This window comes from Equus quagga, chromosome 2 (assembly GCF_021613505.1).
Source record: "Equus quagga isolate Etosha38 chromosome 2, UCLA_HA_Equagga_1.0, whole genome shotgun sequence".
NCBI lineage: Eukaryota > Metazoa > Chordata > Mammalia > Perissodactyla > Equidae > Equus > Equus quagga.
Window position 1 is genome coordinate 50,984,501 of NC_060268.1, and position 19,050 is coordinate 51,003,550.

At 39.2% G+C, this 19,050-nt stretch overlaps 1 protein-coding gene across 3 annotated transcripts in view; it reads right to left on the reverse strand.

Moving 5' to 3' along the window:
- Nucleotides 1-17,662, reverse strand: part of RFX7 (regulatory factor X7) — a 127,161-nt gene extending 109,499 nt beyond the window's left edge. The window contains exons 1-2 of one of the 3 annotated variants that reach the window (XM_046653954.1): nucleotides 17,654-17,662; nucleotides 16,912-17,077 (exon numbers count right to left, since the gene is read on the reverse strand). In XM_046653954.1, coding sequence (XP_046509910.1) covers nucleotides 16,912-17,072 — 161 coding nt within the window. In that variant the 5' untranslated portion in view covers nucleotides 17,073-17,077; nucleotides 17,654-17,662. Of the gene's footprint in view, nucleotides 1-16,911; nucleotides 17,078-17,229; nucleotides 17,365-17,653 lie in introns of those variants that run through there. The other 2 variants (XM_046653952.1, XM_046653953.1) reach the window with 2 other exon arrangements.
- Between the last annotated feature and the right edge of the window lie 1,388 nt (nucleotides 17,663-19,050).

Below are 19,050 nucleotides of genomic sequence, written 5' to 3' on the forward strand. Positions count from 1 at the left end.
TGTCACTCCCCTGCTCAGAGCCTTCTAATGGTTCCCATCTCACTCAAAATGAAAGCCAAAGTCTTGGTGCTTACTAGACCAGCAAGGCCCTACACAAACCTGCCCCTCCTTTACCTCTGACCTCAGCACTACACTCCCTGCAATCACCACACTCTCACCACTTGGCCACCTTGGCGCAGCCTTCTCATGACCTTTGCATTTGCTGTTCCCTCTGCCTGGAAAACTCTTCCTTCAAACATCATCACAGTTCCCTCTGTCACAGTACAACAGTACAGTAATAAGAATCAGAAGTAATCATATAATCTTGTAAACAGATGGTGCGTTAAAGTGAAAAAGTTCTTTGGATTTTATTGCGGTTAAAAAATAACAGCCAACATTCATCACTTACCATGTGCCACATTCTATACTGTTTTACATGAATTATCTCATTTAATCTTCACTACAACCTTATGAAGTAAGCACTATTACTATTTCCATTTTATTGATAAAGAAAACAAATTCAAAAGGTTATGCGATGGGTGGCAAACTCAGGCAACTAATTTCAGAATGCATTATAATGACGTATACCACTACATTAGACTCGCTCTTTGTGATTCCGATTTTTTTCACTTTAAAACTGTTAAATATGTAAGATTTTAAAAATAAAAGTTACTCTATTTTGGAAGTTTTTATGCTTGGCAGAGAAAGTTTCTAACCTTCTTAAAGAGAAATTAATTTAGGAAAGTACAATTACTTCACTGGTTCAAAATATGTTACAGAAAAAAGTGAGAGCTGACATATGCTCTATAGTTACAAATACATAACATAGAAATGTCTGAAAATAATGTGTGCCATAGGGAGATTCACACAAGTGTCTGACCAGTGATGATGAAGCTCAAGGCAACACTTAGATAATTTTTTTAGCAGTAAGCATCTAAACAGAAGAAAGCTTTTTAGCATATCTAAAGTAATTAAAGACTGGTCCACAGAGGACCAAGACTGCAAAGAAAAAGAACACCATCCATCTTCTGAGTTTCTAGAAACCCACGTCCTATTGTTGAGTCTCATCAACACATAAAACAAAAACACTACCCCAAATGTTCCTAATGCCTTTGAGCCTCCAGAAATATAATTAGATAAATAACTTTTCTACTTCTAATCAATCCAGTCAATATAATTCACTTTTTAACAGCTTAAAAAAAAAAAAAAGCAAGCCATTCTAAAACTAGATCATAATGATGACTGCACAACTTTGTAAAAATACTACACCATCGGGCTGGCCCCTAAAATCTTTTTAGTGGTTACCCTAGGGGTTTACCCAATATACCCTTATACACTTTTATGACTAACCCAAGTCTACTTTCAAATGACGCTACACCACTTCAGTTAGTGCAAGTACCTTTTAAGAGTATTATCAATTCCTCCCTCCCATCCCCTTTAACATTGCTGTCATTCATTCACTTCTCTGTATAATCATCAAATATATTATTTTGAACAAAATATTATTTGTTAGATTAAATATAAGAAAAAGACAAGATTTTACCTTTATTTATTCCTTCTACACTTTCTTCCTTTATATAGATCTGAGTTTCTGACCTATATCATTTTCCTTCTCTGTGAAGAATTTCTTCTAACATTTCTTGCAAAGCAGGTCTACTAGTAACAAATTCTCTCAATTTTTGTTTGTTTGAGAAAGTCCTTATGTGTCCTTCACTTTTGAAGGATAATTTCAGTGGATACAGAATTCTAGGTTGGTGGTTTTCTTCTTTCAATGCTAAATATTTCACTCTATTGTCTTCTTGCCTGCTTGGTTTCTGAAGAGAAGTCTGATGTAATTCTCATCCATGTTCCTCTACCGGTAAGGCAGTTATTTCCCTCTGACTTCTTTCAAGATTTTCAGTTTTTAATTTTCTGCAGTTTGAACATAGCACACCTAGGTGTAGTGGGGTTTTTTTGGTTATTTATCCTGCTTAGTATTCTTTGAGCTTCCTGGATCTGTGGTTTGATGTCTGCCATTAATTTTGAAATATTCTCAGCCAATACACTTCAAATATTACTTCTGTTCCTTTCTCTTGTTCTGGTATTCTAATTACAAATAAGTTACACCTTTTTTAATTGCCCCATACTTCTTGGATATTCTGTTCCATCTTTTTCACTCTTGTTTTCTCTTTGCATTTTAGTTTTAGAAGTTTCCATTAATATATCTTAACATCCACTGATTCCTTGCTTAGTCATGTCCAGTCTATTGAGGGGCTCATCAAATGCATTCTTCATTTCTGTTACAGTGTTTTTGATTCCTAGCATTTCCTTTGAATTCTTTGAGTTTCCAACCCTCTGCTTACATTATCCATCTGTTCTTGCATGTTGTCCACTTTTTCCATTAGAGTCATTAGCATATTAATCAAGGATTTTAAAATCACAGTCTGACAATTTCAAAATCTGTGTCACAGCTGAGTCTGGTTCTGATGCTTGGTTTACTTCTTCAGATTGTTTTTGTCTTTTAGCATGCCTTGTAATTTTTTGTTGAAAGCCATACATAACAACCTCGGATAAAAGGAACTGAGGTAGACAAGCCTTTACTGTGAAGTTTTATGTTCATCTAGCTGGGAGTTAGGCTGTGTTTACTGCTGTAGCTATGGTGTCTGAGGCTAAAATTTTCTCTAATGTCCTTGTTTTTGTCTCCCATGTTGTCTTTGGGAATCTCGAGAGACTCCTTAAATAAAGTCTGAGGCTTACAGCTATTTTAGCTGTAATCCTGTTACTATACAGGAGCACTACTGATGTAGCGGTAAAGTGGCGGTGGGGGGGGAGGGGGGGTGGATGCTGTTGTCCTATGATTAGGTCTCAACCTTTTAGTGAACCTGAGTTGGGTATTTCCCTTTTCCCACATGGAAGACTAGAGGGGACTGGACTTGGGTATCTCCCTTCCCCCGGGTCAATTACGCTTTGGTAAAGCCCAAGTTGGTTGGGCTCTGATAAAATAGTTTCCCTTGAGGCAAGCCTTGTTGAAGAGAACAGAGAGCTCTGGGTATATTTTAGAAGGGTTACTTTTCTCCTCCCCTCCTAACCCACCCCCCCACCCCACACACACACACACACAATATAGGAAGTAATAGGAGATTTTTCTCTGATCTTCACAGGGAGAACCTGGTAGGGCTCCTGGAGGTAAAACTCAGGGCAGTGTGGGGACACCCCACCCCCTCCCCAAGACTGGGCCGCCTCAGTTTTTAACTCTCAAGCTAGCCCATGCAGAGCCTCCAGCAATTCATCAATTATAGTTTGAAGTGCTCCTACCTATAGTGGCTTCAGCTATGGATTTCTACTCCGGGGCTGCTGCCACCTGTAAGCTGTGACTCTCTGCATCCACCTGTCTGTCCCCAGTTTTGCAGGCAGTTTGCCCTGTGACTTCAATTCTCTGATGGATTCAAGAACAGCTGACTTTCAGTTTGTTTAGCCTTTTCTCTTGTGATGACAGGAGTGAGGACTTCCAACCTCTTTATGTGTTGAACCAGAAACCAGAAGTCAATATACTTTATTATTGTCCTTGGGAGCTGAGTTAAGACTATCCCTAAAATATAATTCTCACTTGCTTGCATTCTAATATGCTTTACACATAACCCTAGCTTTACCCAAGGGAGAATTACAAGACAATATCAAGCACGTGACTGTTATCCATTGTTTGTCAATAAACGGGAATAAAAACTGAGAACTGTATTCAAGTAAAAATTGATATCTGTATCCTCTGAGTAGTTATCCCAGCAAAGCAGTGGGATACAGGGGTGCACAAACTGCTGCCCAAGGACTAAATTCTGCCAGCAGTGTAACAAATCTGGCCTACCCGTTCATTTATATATTGTCTATGGCTACTTTCTTGATACAATGACAAGGTAAAACAGTTGCAACAGAGATCTTATGTTTTACAAAACCAAAAATATTTACTATCTGGCCCTTTGAAGAAAAAGCTTGCTTACTGCTGGGTTACATATCCCATACTTTCTTGCACGTGTGACCACTGGTAGAGTGAGTGTGTGTGTGTATGTGTGTGTCTGTCTGTCTGTCTCTGTCTGTCTTTTAACTGCTGACCAGGGCTGAGTACAATGATGACTATGCACTGTTTAATTTTTATTCATCAATTCACCCATCAATTCATTTAATATACAATTACTGAAACTAAAGATTTCAGTTTAGTGGAAATCTTTTACAACAGTACAAATGATGCTATAACAGAATTATATTCAACTACTACGAAAATTAAAATAAAGGAGTTATTAACTCTATTTGGGGTACTCAAAGATTGAAAATACTAAAATTTTGCTACAGAGGACTTTGGCTTAATATTTGCTTATTAGAAGACATATCCTCTAAGCCAGTGGTTCTCAAACTTCAGCATCTATCAGAATCACCTGGAGAGCTAGTAAAACAAAGACTGCTAGTTACACCCCCTAGAGTTTCTGTTATAGTAAATCTGAGGTGGAGCTCCAAAATTTACATTTCTAATAAGTTCTCAGGTGATGCTAATATGACCACAACTTGAGAACCACTGCTCTGACAAACGAAGTAGCAGCATATAAATACAATTTTAAAGCTGAATGGGTCTTTTAAAGATAATCTAGTTGTTGTACCTTTCTGAAAGAATATCAGACCAGAAAAACAAACAAACAAAAAAGGCTCTATGTCAGGTAGAAAAGCCCAGCAGACTAGTCTGTTTTATGAATTTGAAACACGTTGGGCCCTCAGAATGGTTTTCCTATTTTAGTCATTCCCTCCTGACTTCCCAGATAAATCCAGCTCCCTCAGTTATTTGCCCTAACTCACAGGTTTCCTTTGCCATCTTTAGGCTTTGGCCATGACTCAAGTTACCTTAGCTTTGGGTCTTGACTCCTAAAACAAGCAGATCAAACCCTCCATCAGGACTAAACTTTAAAGAAGCTATCTCCAATTCAATGTTAAGCGGGTCTTCAAAATTCCAAGTTCATCTCCTGGGAACTAGGCTGGGACACAGCCTGCCAATCAGTTCACAAAACCCTAACTAAATACTACTGTACGCTCATTGATGAAAAGTTACTGAACTATGTAATAGTCATTTGCTCAGCATTTTTAAAATAAAGGATACAATGGCTCTCACTTGGGACATACATTATTTTTTAATCTAGATATATAGTGAAAGATATTTAAGTAGTAATTGGTTAATATAAATTATATAAACTAATAAAATAATTAGAACTGAAACTCTAAATAAATGATTACTTCAGTTTCACCAATACAATTTTTAAAAAAATCAATTGCTGTAAGTCCTCTATTCTATAAAATGCAGCATAAGTTTAACAACTTGTCTGGGGAGAAAATTATCACATTAAATATATCAAATACAAAAACATTAACACGTAGAAAAAAAATAAAGTGCCCCCAAAGGGTTTCTGGACCCAATTCCAAGGTGTGTGTGGAGGCTTCCCCACACCAACAAGTAGTTCTCAGACACCAGCAAGGTGTCCAAGAATTCAACTCAATTCTGACCACTATCTACTGGGAGATAGAATCAGATTCCACAGGTAAAAGGGCTCAGTCCCACAAGACCACCTCCCACTTCAAATGCCAGCTGCAAGCCCAGGTTGTTACCTGTACTTCTGACTGACTAGCTATAAATCCGAGGTTCCCATGACCTACTCTTCAGGTTCGATTAATGTGTCAGAACAGCTCACAGAACTCAGGGAAACACTTATGTTTACGAGTTTATTAAAGAATATGATAAAGGATACAGATGAACATCCAGATGGAACAGATGAGTAGGGCAAGGTGTGAGGGAAGGGGCACAGAGTTTCCATGCCCTCTCTGAGCGCCCCACTCTCCCAGAACCTCCATGTGTTCAACAACTCGGACGCTCCCAGAAAAAGGGCTGAGGAGCTGGCCTCTTGAGTGTTTAATGGAGACTTCATTACATGGGCACGACTAAGTCATTGGCCACTGGCAACTGATTCAACCTCAAGCCCCGCTCCCTCCCCAGAAATCAAGGGAAGGGACTGAATCCAATCCTCTGATCAGATGGCTGGTTCTCCTGGCAACCAACCTCCACCTTTGGGTGGGGTCCGAAAATAATCTTCATCCACATAACAAAAAATTCTAAGGCTTTTGGGAGGTGTGAGCCAGGAATTGTAGGTAGATGAAGACCACATATATATTTCTTACAAATCACAGTATCACAGTGCCTCTAAGAATGTAGTAGACAAAAATGCTATTCACTAGCACCTACCGCTAGATGAGAAAAGGAAAGATGCAAAAGGTGTTGCCCCTAGATTCAAAGAACTTGATTAAAATGGCATAGGAAAAAAATTGAGTGATTAAGTGCTTAATTGTACAGAACTCACTATACAACATGATGTCAAGAAAAGGTCAATGGGGACTAGAGTAGCTAAAGAATGTTTCAAAGCACAATGATTTCAACTATGACTTCAAAAAAGGTTAAAACGTGATTAAGTAGGATTTGGAGACAAAGGAGTGAAGATTCCAGAAAAGATATAAAGCAGGACTGAAAGCAGGACTACAAAATCTAAGTCAGATAGTGAATTAAGAAGTGAATTAAGGCCTGCTGGACTTAAGTGGAGTTGAATACTGATGAACAGCAAGAAATAGGGTTGGATTGATCGTACGGAGCTCCACAGGCCTTAGAAACCTGACAGAAAACTTTAGACACCATATAGTGGGCAAGATGAAATTATTATAGGTTTTTAGAAGTGGACTGCATGAAAAAGAATGTCTTCTATTAGAAGAGTTATTTTGGCAGCAATATACAGCATAGTTCAGTGGGGAAAAAGGACAGGGGCAGAGAACAGCTATGTTGCTGCTATAATAATCCAGGAATGAGATGGTAAAGCACCAAACTATAGTCCTGGCAGTGGAAAAAAGGAAGAAAGAACCTTAAGTGACATTGCAAACTTGGTAACTTATTAAAATATGGTGATGAAGACAAGAGAGGAAAATCAAATACGAAACCAATATTGTTAGCCTGATAGAATTAAGGAACAGTGGTATCTACTACCAAAAGAAGAATAATTGGAAATGAAAGCAAACTGAGGTAGCAAGGCACCATGGCAAAGAAGAAGGGTTACCGTGAAAATGCCAAGCTTAAGGTGACTGGTAACTACCGGCATCTGGCAAATAAATGAGATGTGGTTAGAGCTGTCTGTTCAGTCCATCTATTTCTTGATTTTAGCAAAGAAGTGAAAAGAGAAAAAGAAAGGACAGCTAAGAAATAAATGTCTGGATATTCACAATTAAAGAGCATCTAAGGAAGGGAGCAGGAAAAATAAAATGTTAACCAAAGGTAAGATAAATGAAAACAGGGATCTTGCATCCTTGCCCACGAATCCCCAAATGCCTGGCAGACTAAATGACACAAAGTCAGCTCTCAAAGAGGAACGAATGAGAATTTCCCAAGTGGGAAGTAATCATACTAACAAGAAGAAATGTTAGAGACATAATGAAAGATAAAGACTGGAAAAAGGCCACTGAGTTGGCAAGAAGAACAAGAAGCCAGACTGCAAGAGTTAAAAAGGACAAGAGCAGAGAAGATCTAGCAGAGTGAGGATGGTAAGCTGATGGACAGGCAGCAGTTAAAAGGAAAAGCAGCAGGGTAGACAAAGGGCATTATTTTACTTGTTTGGATATTTTTCCAACAAAAAATAATACTTGCTCATTCAAGAAAATTTGGAGAATATAATAAAGTAGGGGGAAAATTACACTGTTCCGCCACCTAAGTGCAAACACAGGTGACACTTTTAAAATGTATGTTCAAATTTATTCCACCAAAAACATGAGTGGGTTTACACATCACACAAGAGAAAAATAACTGAAGGACTGGAGGAGAGGGAAAGGGATAGGAAAACAGTAAAACCAGGAGTGAGATTAGCTAGCAATGGTTACGGTATTTCTTGAATCTTTTCTTAGTGGTCAAAAAATGTACTTTTCTGCTTTAATTATTTTTTATTATTGAGAGTAAAGATTTTTGCATACTTCTTAGCTGTTTATGTTATTTAGATTATTCTTCTTATAAAATGAGTATTTACATTCTTCATTCAATTACCTAACAACTTTTTTTCTTATGGCTATGAGTGAGCTCTTTAGGTCACTGAGAGATCAGCTCTGTTTTACTGCAAAAACTTTTTCTCCAAGATTGTTGTTGCTGCTTCAAGGAAGTCATAAGCACGTCTAAAGTCACAGGAAAAGCAGCCCGTGGAAATCACAGTGAGATGATGCTGACAGAAACAGGGTATGTGTTAGAACAAATTCCCTAAATATATGGAAAAGGATGAATCCAAAGGGAAAAACAAACTGCCTCCAATAACGGAAAAGTACAGAGATACAAGGGCCAAGATATAGGAGCCGAGATATGGGCTGAAGGAGGGACCCCTACATTCACTGAGAGTCAATTCAGGGTACACAGTGCTCTTTCAGGACTGCTATTGGTGCAGTTCCTGGTCCTCTGCCCCAGCTGCCTCCATCCTTTTCTTCTCTATTATTACTTAATATTCTTTCTTCAGCCATTGTAAAACTCAGATGAGAGGATTGTGATTGGTGGAAACCCCACTTCACAGTCAAGGTAATTCTGTCCTAAGCTATTTTCCTTTAATTATTCTCATTACTGGCAAGGCTTATGGTCATCAACAACTCTGAATTCCTTGCTAGCAGGAATAAAGATTTCCCAGTAAGCACAGTGTTAAATGGATTTGGATCAATAGCCTGTCCGTTGATTTTCTGTTAAGGCCACCATCCTCAATTTTGCCAATAAAAATATCATGTCCTCACCGAATCCCTCTCTCATCTAATTCTGTATTTGTTTATACCATTGATTATAACATCACTGCACTTAACAAAATCTTATTTTTGTTAAATTCAAGTGATGATGCATACAACTAGCACACAAGGGGTGAATGTTTTAAAGGTAGAGATAGTGTCTTATTACCTTTTTTTTTTGAGGAAGATTAGCCCTAAGCTAACATCTGCTGCCAATCCTCCTCTTTTTTTTCCCTGAGGAAGACTGGCCCTGAGCTAACATCTGTGCACATCTTCCTGTACCTTTTATATGTGGGACACCTGCCACAGCACGGCTTGTCAAGCAGTGCCATGTGGGCACCTGGGTCCCAAACCAGTGAACCCCAGGCTGCCGAAGCAGAATATGCAAACTTAACCGCTATACCACCGGGCCCACCCCTGTCTTATTACTTTTTAATCTTCCTATGCCTGTATGTAGTACACATTAAAATAAATGTGTACCAAATTTGGTTTTCCTTGACCACTTGATTCTGTAAAATTAGAACTAGTCTTTGACCTCCTCACTTCTTTGAAACTTGTGTATATAGAATTTGGCCAAACACTGCTTGCTAGTATCTCCTGCTTCAGAAAAAGGAACCATGCATTTAATAATCTGACAGTTAAATTTTATATCATTACATACACATACAATTAATAGAGCTAATGATTGCAATCAAAATGGAAAGTCAATGACATTAACTGAAGCATCTTGTTCAAATACATTCCCAGGCTCCCAGAAGCACCAACTTTACTCCAAGCAAGATTTCAGTGAAGTGACACTCTTATCCAATTAAATTTTTAAAATTTCATATGTACTGCAAAAACAATGGCAAGTTCTTTAATACCCCATATACCAGTAATATTTTATTGTCATATTTTAAGTTACTTATGCAGTGATTGCTTTGCTTCACGTATATTCAATCTCTGAATTCCTATGAACTTTGCATATTAGAAAATGAGAATGTTTCATTTAAATTCAGTAAAAATTCACTAAAACAAACTCGTCTCAGGTAAGCCCAGTCTAAATTACTAAAAAAATTAATTTACACAACTCAGATCACTATTCCCTGGGAGTTGGGAAAGCTTCATGGAAGCAGAGGCACATGAGTTAGATCTTAATGTTAGACATCTATATCAGCAGAAAAAAGAGAAAGGTTTTTAAGGTAGCAGGTAAAGTGACCAGCACAGGCAAAGGCAGAGACACAAGACAATGAAAGCAAAGAAAAAGGGTTATGGATAGTGCAAACTGAAGCAGCCACTAATACAGTAATCCCCTGTTCTTATCTTGTAGCTACTTGGCAGTACAAGATGATCAAAGTAGGAGAGCCACAGAAAAATAAAAAGAATACAAGCAGAGAAAGAAAAACACAGACCCAAGTGCTCTCCATACTTGATTTGTATCTTAAAATTAGGCATCATAAATGGCAATACCATACCCCTCGGGACTCATACCCTCCAAGATAACCAACAGCTCTGACGCTTTACCTGTTAATAGAGCTCAAATTCTAAAACTCACAGATTTCAGAAAGAAAAGGGGAGGTAATTGTAGGGCATATGTACCATCACTTCCTATCCCCATGTTCCTGGGAGGCATCACTAATCAATCAGTCTTGGCAAGCAAGTTCAAATCAACTTGTTAACCCTGTGTTGCAATGAGTGCACTCTTTGCTATCTGAATCTTTGCTATTTGAACTCAGACACGAATGGGTTCACATAAATTTTTTTTTTTAGATAAGGCTATTTAGAGGAGATGGTATTTCACACCATACGGACTCCTGTCTTCCAAAATAACAAAACATAATAGATTGGAATCTGTCACTCTGACCTCTCTCTCTCTGAATTAAAAAACCGAATAGAAATTCAAATAGCAAGGAATATCTCTATGTTTTCAGTTTGTTCTAAGATATGAGGAATACAAAATCTCTCTTCCCACACAATTTTTTTGTAATATATATAGGAGCTACTTTAATAGTTGCCTGATACAGGTATTGTGCATAATTAACCAAACCTCATTGTTTTCTATTTCCTCTTACAAATAGGAGGTTTCTGTGCATGAAACAGAAAAAAGTAAATGTCTCAAGAAATAAAAATCAAATCATGTTTTAAAGTTTTTATTCACATGGATTACGGTTAAGTGTGAAATGCTTTAATCTCAAGTCAAGTGCATTAAAGTCTCAGACCTTATTGTTCCTTATTTATTATCCTGCGAAGGGCAAGAAGATTCTTCCTCCTATTGGTCTATGCTACTCATCTTTAACCTGAACTCACAGAACCCTTGAGAAAGCAACTAAATATAGGGAGACTAATGGAAAAGGAGGTACTGGATAAGAGTGGTCTAGTTTGGTCAGAGACAGGGAGTAACCATCTTATTGTCTTGTTCTTAACACCCTGTCACAATTACGCATTAAAATGTCTATCCTAGATGAAGATGAAAACTAGTGAAAGCGCAACACTACACTAAATTATTCTGAAAAGAATACACACCTTTCTTATTTACATAACCAAATTTACCATACAACATTCACTACTGCCTTAAAATATTACATTATTACTACAGGAAAAAGTTCCTCTGTGAAGTGCTTATAAGTACTGAGCACCTATTTATAAACAGAACAAGCACACAAATAGCCCCCCTATTGCAATCTCAACTAGTAAACTCTCCAACAACAGAGATTACTGCATAGCCCTACATATTTTGCATAATCAACAGCTCTTAGCATATTTTAAACATAATACATGCTCACTAAATATTTGCAGGCGGAATCTCACTTACATAACAGAACTCTTGCACAAGGTAACAATAAGTGAATAACACCTTCAGATAGGCTTCCTGGGCTCACACCCAAGGAAACACTGACAAATCCTAATAATCTGTCCATTGAAAATGTTCTGCTGATTGCCTGTGATTAGTTAATTCTGTTCATCTTTCACTGTGCTCAAGCTATGCTTTATTATTGCTGCCAATATTAATTTAGTAATAGAGTCATAGAAATTTAAGCTAAAGGAACTTGCAAGGTTGTCTAATATAAACCTTTCATTTTTATAGACAAGCAAACTAAGGTCTACTTTTCCCACAATTAACAGTTTGGCACTTGTCACCTCTTTCCCTGGTCCCCTAACTAAATAAAAGAGAAGTTTTATTGCACATTTTTGCTTAGGTTAATATTACAAGTGAATGGACATTCCTCAAATGCCAGTCTCTAGCTTAGCACTTTGTATATAGCAGGCACCCAGGTGAGTACTTACACACTGTTCTTGCTTAAAGTGTTCAAATTTGAGTAAATAACAATGCTTATTTTAATTATTTTCATTTGTACAATTTTAGTGTGTATTATTTTTCTAATATAAAAGGTGATCTGATCTGTTTTTATTCAAAGCATATCCTTCATAATAAATAAGTCACTTGTCTTTTCTACCACTGTCAAGCTCATTTCCCCCAGTAATACCAAAAACTTCCGAGACAGAAACCAAATCAGCTCTACACATAACATCATTCAAGACACCTTCCAGTGGGGAGAGCAAATTGGTCAATTATTTATACACACAGATCCACTACCTAGGCTAACCAAGGCCGGAAAGTCGAGGGGCGTGAAATTGCTTAACTTGCCTTTCTAGTTAATAGAGAAGACAATTTCATCAGTTTCGAATTATAACAGAGAGTAAGGAACTGCCTTCTTTCTGGAATCAGAGAGTTAGTGTTGGGATGCAACCATCACAGCTGGCCTCAATCCAGAGAAGCAGAAAGCACCCTAAGTCTTTGGTATGCTTGGTGTAGAAGACAAGCTGAACTCAGGGCAGGTAGCAGGTCAACCAACTAATCAAAAATATATGAAAACCAGCTGATGTACTAGTCACTGTCTAATATTAAAGCAAAATGAAGATCACGGGCTTATGGTTAAAGTAAACTCTAAAGTTATGAGCTTTATAGTGAATGTTTCCTTCTACAGTTGAAAGAACAATAACTATTTCTCAGACAGAAATAATAAACTGCCTGACTCAGAACCAAACACAAAACTGAACTACTGAGTTCTAGGATAGGGGACAGAAATCAGGACTAATATGACATTACTAGGTAAATCTTACAGATCACCAAACTTTGCTTATTGTGACTGAGAAATAAGAAAGTTAAAAAAAAAAATTGCTCCATTTGAATTTAAATGAGAATTTAGAAAATATCCAAATGGCCCACGTATATAATTCTACTTTGATTATAATTCTAAGCCTAAAATGTACCAGAATCAGAAGTGTGTATGACTTACAAGATGATATAAAGTCAAGCAACTCTGGCCCCAGCACTGCTTCCGGGGCCTGATAATGAATCAGAGGAATCCTATAGCTTCCCTGTCATTCAATTCATCTGTTTCCATAAAGTGGGTACAACAAGGACACACCTTAGGATTGTTTTAAGAAATGATTTGTAAGATCTTACTCGCAAATAAAAAGTTATAAATAAAAATAACATTAACTAATTCTTTTAAGAATCCCTGAATCTGCTAAGTAAATACAGTATTAGAACGTTTTCTACAATAAAACATCAGAGTTTCTTTTGAATTTCTAGGCAAAGGTTTGTTGTCTATGTGACAGACTAATTGCAAATATGTTAATCACTCCCATCCATGTAGGCATGATTATTCTCAAACATAACTACCACAAACAGGCAGAAGAGATCTCAAATGTAATTTTTTCTATCCTATTTTTTCCATAGCAATTTTATTTTATCAGGTTTCAAGTAAAACTGCTTTTTAAAAAGAAAAAGAAAAGCACTTAGTAAATTTTTTGTGTAAACTACATACAAATTTTCATTTTTTAAAAAACTATGAAGATAGTTCATGGGAGATAAGAGGAAGGAAAAAACTTGCTCTGATATTCTTTAGGCAACCAAAGAGGGGTGCAATGGAAGTTAAAGGAGTTTGCAGCAAGGTTAGTTTGTGGCTTTGTTTCAGGTTTGAGTATGAGCCTCCAGGTAGAAAAAAGACACAGGCTACTAGTTTTTTCTTTTTAAATGAAGTTTATATTAGAGTTCTGCTTTTTAGAAAATATAAACAACATCCTTACAGCATATTGAGTACTAAAACACACCTCTGCCAATAAATCTCCTTTCAAGTGAGTAGTGTAAGTGATTCGGACCTTTGTCTACGGGGTGGGAATGAGGAAGGTCAAGAAAGGTGCAGGCTTGTTAATTTGGACTGTAGATGAAGATATTCATAAGTATATTACACAAATATTACAACACTATCAAGTTAGCAGTATCTTTACTTTCTAGAACTACCTTAAAAAAACATTATATTTCTAATTCTTAAGAAACAGTTTCTGATCTCATCTAAGTACCATGATTTCAACTTTGAATACTTAATCTTTTTTTCAGACTCATTCAATGCTTGAAATTACCATGAACATACTTCTAGCAAACAGCAATTTAGCTTAATAAACAGAATAAATTAATTATGAATTGAGATAATAAATAACTCATTGTCCAGCTAAAGGCCTACATCACACACTATATTTATATTTGTAGAATAAGAAGACAAGTACAGACTTGTTTGTGATCTGCAAGTCCAATAATTTAAAACTATGATCTAAATGCAAAACCCATTTGATAATTTTTAAATGCCACATTTCTGTTTAATGTAATTTTAAATTCTGATTAGTAATGCTGCCAAAGGTTGATACAGGAAGGAGTACAAAACTGATAATCCCTCAGAACATTATCAGGTGATAAAATAATTGGTAAAAAGATACTGGTGCCTCAAAAAAATGAGATACTTTAAGAATTGCAATTTTACGTACTAAAAATGATTTTAACATATATATATCTATATATATACAAACACACACACACACACACACTATTTCTTAGGAGGAGATGGTAGTGAAGGAGCTTTCACTTTTTAATGTCTTTATTTCACACAGTCACCTGATGAATGTAAAAACAGTCTTGTGGACCAGGGGATATGAAACTATATATTAACTATATCTACTATTCTAAAGTTTTAAATATAATATAAAGGAATCACTTTAGCAAATAGGATTTCTAAAGTTGAAAATTAAATGCTAGTAAGTGTGCCATTAAATTTTAAAATAAAGATGTAAAATTGTACATTTGGGGATCAGGGTGTTTCTGCCCATTATTTTTCAGAGCAAGTACCAAAAACTGAAGTGCACTCTACTTCAGCATAAGTTTTTCTCACATTAAAGTCAGTGCAGTTAAGTTGTAATGGACGTGTAAATATAAATTACCAATGAAAGAATAATCAAATCATAAGATTTACCAAAAAGAGGGCTCCACTACCATTATTATTCAAACACTTCAGTCAGTTGCCTATACAATTCACTCTTATTTTTAAAATATAAAGTGAAGGTTCCTCTCCTCTATTGTTCTCAAAATAAAATATACATTACTAATTCAACTTTCTTAATTTGCCTTTCTTAAAAGATTTTAGTCCTTCAACTTGGATGAATCTTACCTCAATGTAAAAATCAAGGTGCTTAATTCAATTTAATGATGGTTTCAGAGACACCAAGTTACATCAAGTTAGGGGAAAAAAACCCATTCTGGTTTCTGGAAACCTTGATGGCAAGCTGGAGATTAACCATCTCTTACTTTAAATTACAGCTTAAAAAGGGAGTGAGGGTATCCATCAAAAAATAAAGCCTTCTCTCTCTCTCTCTCTCTCTCTCTCTCTCACACACACACACACACACACACACGACAATCCTATTTATCTGACCTATTCAAGTTGCCACAACATGACTACTGTCAAAGTCAAAAAAATTCTCCTTTAAAATATTTAAATTTCATTTTAAAATTAAAACTGAAAGCAAGATACCCAGCTGCCAACTACTGTGTAGTAAGAAACTATTAAAGCCTGCACTGACCTACTTCATATTAGCATCATGACAATATGGATGTATGCCAAGAAACTAATGAAAATTACTATATAACAAACCTTAATTTTGTATTTAAAAATTGTCACTTTTTAACTGTGTAAATACTATACTGCAACACCAGCTGTTTTATGATATATTTATTTTTAAATTGCAATATAAAAGCAAGGAGTTTTGATATTTTAGTAGCCATATTCAATGATGGACATGCAAGATCTCATTTTTAAAATTAGAGCTTTTTTTATACAACATTTAATTCTATTTTTAAACTTCTATTAAAAGCAGTCTCTTAGACCAAATTCCTAATATTACTTTCCATTTTTAAAAGAACACTACACTTTTTAAAAAATGTCAGTTAATGAAAAATCCTACAAAAATAATGTAAGTTCATGTTCAAAGAATATTTGCAATGCTTCTAACAGAGGACAGACTTAACTCAGTGTATTTAATTATTAAAAGACTGCCAGACTGCCCCCAGTCTTTCAGAGTTTAATCTAATGCTGAAATATTGGAAATTCTCCTTCAAGAGAGTACCGGAATAGCAAAGGATATTTCATCTATGTCCTCTAAAAAAAGATACACGAAACGGCAAGACATTTATTTTAAATTACAGACATCTTTTTAAATTAAAAAAATCACTTTACAGTGTAAACTATCACCTTAAAATATCTTACACGAAAGAAACCCTCCTTTACCATCAATGCAAAGAATAAACTCCCTGGAAGAGAAATTTAATTTCAGAAAAAAGGCAAAAACATCCAGAAACAGCAGCTAAACCAACTGAAAGGAAGAGACACATTAGGTTTTGTGCTGCATATTAATATTCTTACGCACAATGTCTGTTTGGTGAAAATTCACAATACACTTCTTCCTCCCTGTATGAATGCAAAAAGGAGTAAACACATTTCGCATTCCTCAGTCCCAAATTCATGCCACCATCATGCAATATGACTTAATTTCGACCCATATTCCTCTTACACATAAATGAAAAACACAAATAACTTGTTTATCTGCACTCACAATTGAGGAGGGGGTAAAAGCATTTTTTGGCTATGGAGACCGGGGGCTGATGCGAATTCCCCGCACCTCCAGGGGTCCTATAAATATGCACCCGACTCTGGATACCCACATTCTATGAATGCATCAGCCTCCTCCTCCGCTCCCCCGCCCGCCGCCCCCCACCCCCTTTGCAGCAGAAATGTGCCTGGGCTTTTTCACCCCAGCGATGGAGGATCTTCTTACCAGATGGAGTTCTTGATCTCGTGTTGCAGCGCGCTGGCCTCTGTCCCTGGCAGCCCAGGCACAAGGGCTGGCAGAGCCACCCCCGAGTTGGGGGCGCTGGGGGGAAGCTGCTGATGGGCATCAGGCTGCTGTGGTGGCGGCTGTTGTTGTTCCTCTGCCATCGCTGCTGGAGGGGTGGGAGGGAGGGAGGGAAGATGGGGGCGCGGGGAAGGGTGAGGGAAGAGACGGGGAGGGGAGGACGAAGGGGGAGAGGAGGAGGAGGGGGGGAGGGGAGGAGGAGGAGGAGGAGGAAGGAAGCTGGATAAGCTAGGCCTTTACCCCAGGGCTCGAGTGAGTCGCTTTCGCCTGCCGCCTGGGGGACATCACCGGGGAAACCGAGCGGCTCCTCGCGGCCGGGGCGCTTCACCGCGGGAGAGGCATGGCGGCGCCCCTCAGCCCCCCGCCGCCGTCGCCGCCTCCTCCCGTCAGCGGCCGGGGCTGGGGGGTGAGGAGGGGGCGTCTGAAGACGAGCTGCGGGGGCAAGGCTCCCCCCCCGATCCGAGGAGAACAGTTGCTCAGGGACTCCGCGGTCCGGCCTTCCTTTCTTGCCCCCGGGGCTTTCCACTCCGGGGGCCCCGCGCTGCTGCAGCCCCAGGCTCGGCTCCACGCCACTCCCCACGCCGCCGCCGCTGCCCTGCCAGCCCCGGAGGCAGCCCAGTGCGCGCAGCCGCACTGCGGCCCGGCGCAGACGGCAAACACCTACCGCTCGGCCGGGGGGGCGTGGACCCGTGTGTGAGGGTTACCGGCGCGGGCGCGGGGGGCCGGGAGGGGGGCGCACGGGTGCGGAGGGCGGGCGCGGGCCAGCCGGACCCAGAACGCGCGCCGCCAGGGCTGAGGAGGGGACTAGCCCAGCTGGTGGAGGAGAGCAGGAAAACGTGGGGGAGGTGCTGGCGAGAGAAAGAGAACTTGCGTGAGGAGGAGCAGGAGGAGGAGAAACCAAATTTAATATTTGGCGTGGAAATGGGATTTTTTTTTTTTGCATCTTCAATGCAAGTGAAGTGAAATTAATCAACATTATCCTCCCTCCCCTCGACAAGTGAGGATTACTTTCTCCCTGGGTGAATGAAGAGAATGGAAGCAGGTAAGAGGATAAGCTGACTTTTCAGAAGCCCCCAAAGAAGAACACCCATTGGAATTAACCACCCTTTAGGTAATTCAGTCTTGAACGGAAATCGCAAGTCAGGAGCTGGGTTGAGTGCTCCTCAGTCGGGCATTCAAAGCCCTCCAAATCTGGCCCCACTTTAGCTATCCAATCATAGCTGCCTCCATCCCCCTGCAAGAACTCCCGGCTCCAATCAGTGAAGTCTCCATGCCATTCTCAACGCGCAGCAGATTCATTCTTCCTTCGTGCCTTTGCTCATGCTGTTCCCCTCACCTCCCCACCCCACCCCCTTTCCAGGAATGCCCTCCCTCCTCCTCTATACCGCTCTCAAGCCAACCTAGGCTCTAAGGCACAGCTCAAGTCGCGGCTTGTCAGGGTCCCTGGCAGCCAAGGCCCCTGCCTGCCTCTGAAAGAAACGCGTGTGGTTCTCTCAACGTGGAGGCTCAGGCTCCAACCTCAAGCTTCTTCCTTTGGAGCCAGTTGAACCCTTGGACGCTCTCTCCACCCCCCAACCCCCATTCTTAAGAGAGAGCTTTGCCCACAAGAGTACGACTCCCTGCCACAAGCAAGCAAGTCCCCTTTAAGAGCTGAAGAATTGGCTTTTCTAGGTGGGGCTGATCAGGCAGGCCTAAACAGCCTGGGTGTAGAAGACAACAGCCAAGGCCTCTGGCACCAGATAGAACAGCTGCTCCGCTCACACTGACCTTTCTCTGGCCTGTGGGTGTTAGGAGCTCTTCGGTTTTAACTTTTCTGAGTTCCTATCAGGTTTCTACCTGTCCGATTCCCTGGCCACTTTCCTGCTGTACTTGGACTTTGGGCTGTGAGGCTCTGCCACCTTTTAGACTCCTCGTGGGTGGGGAATCTGATTGGCTTGGGCTTCCTGGCCTTTGGAGTGCTCACTTCCCTGCCTTGGCCAGGAACTCTTTTGCACCTCTGTGCCCTCAGGCCTGGCCCACAGACTCCACTCCCAGATTCACCCTGAATGCTTACACATGGTG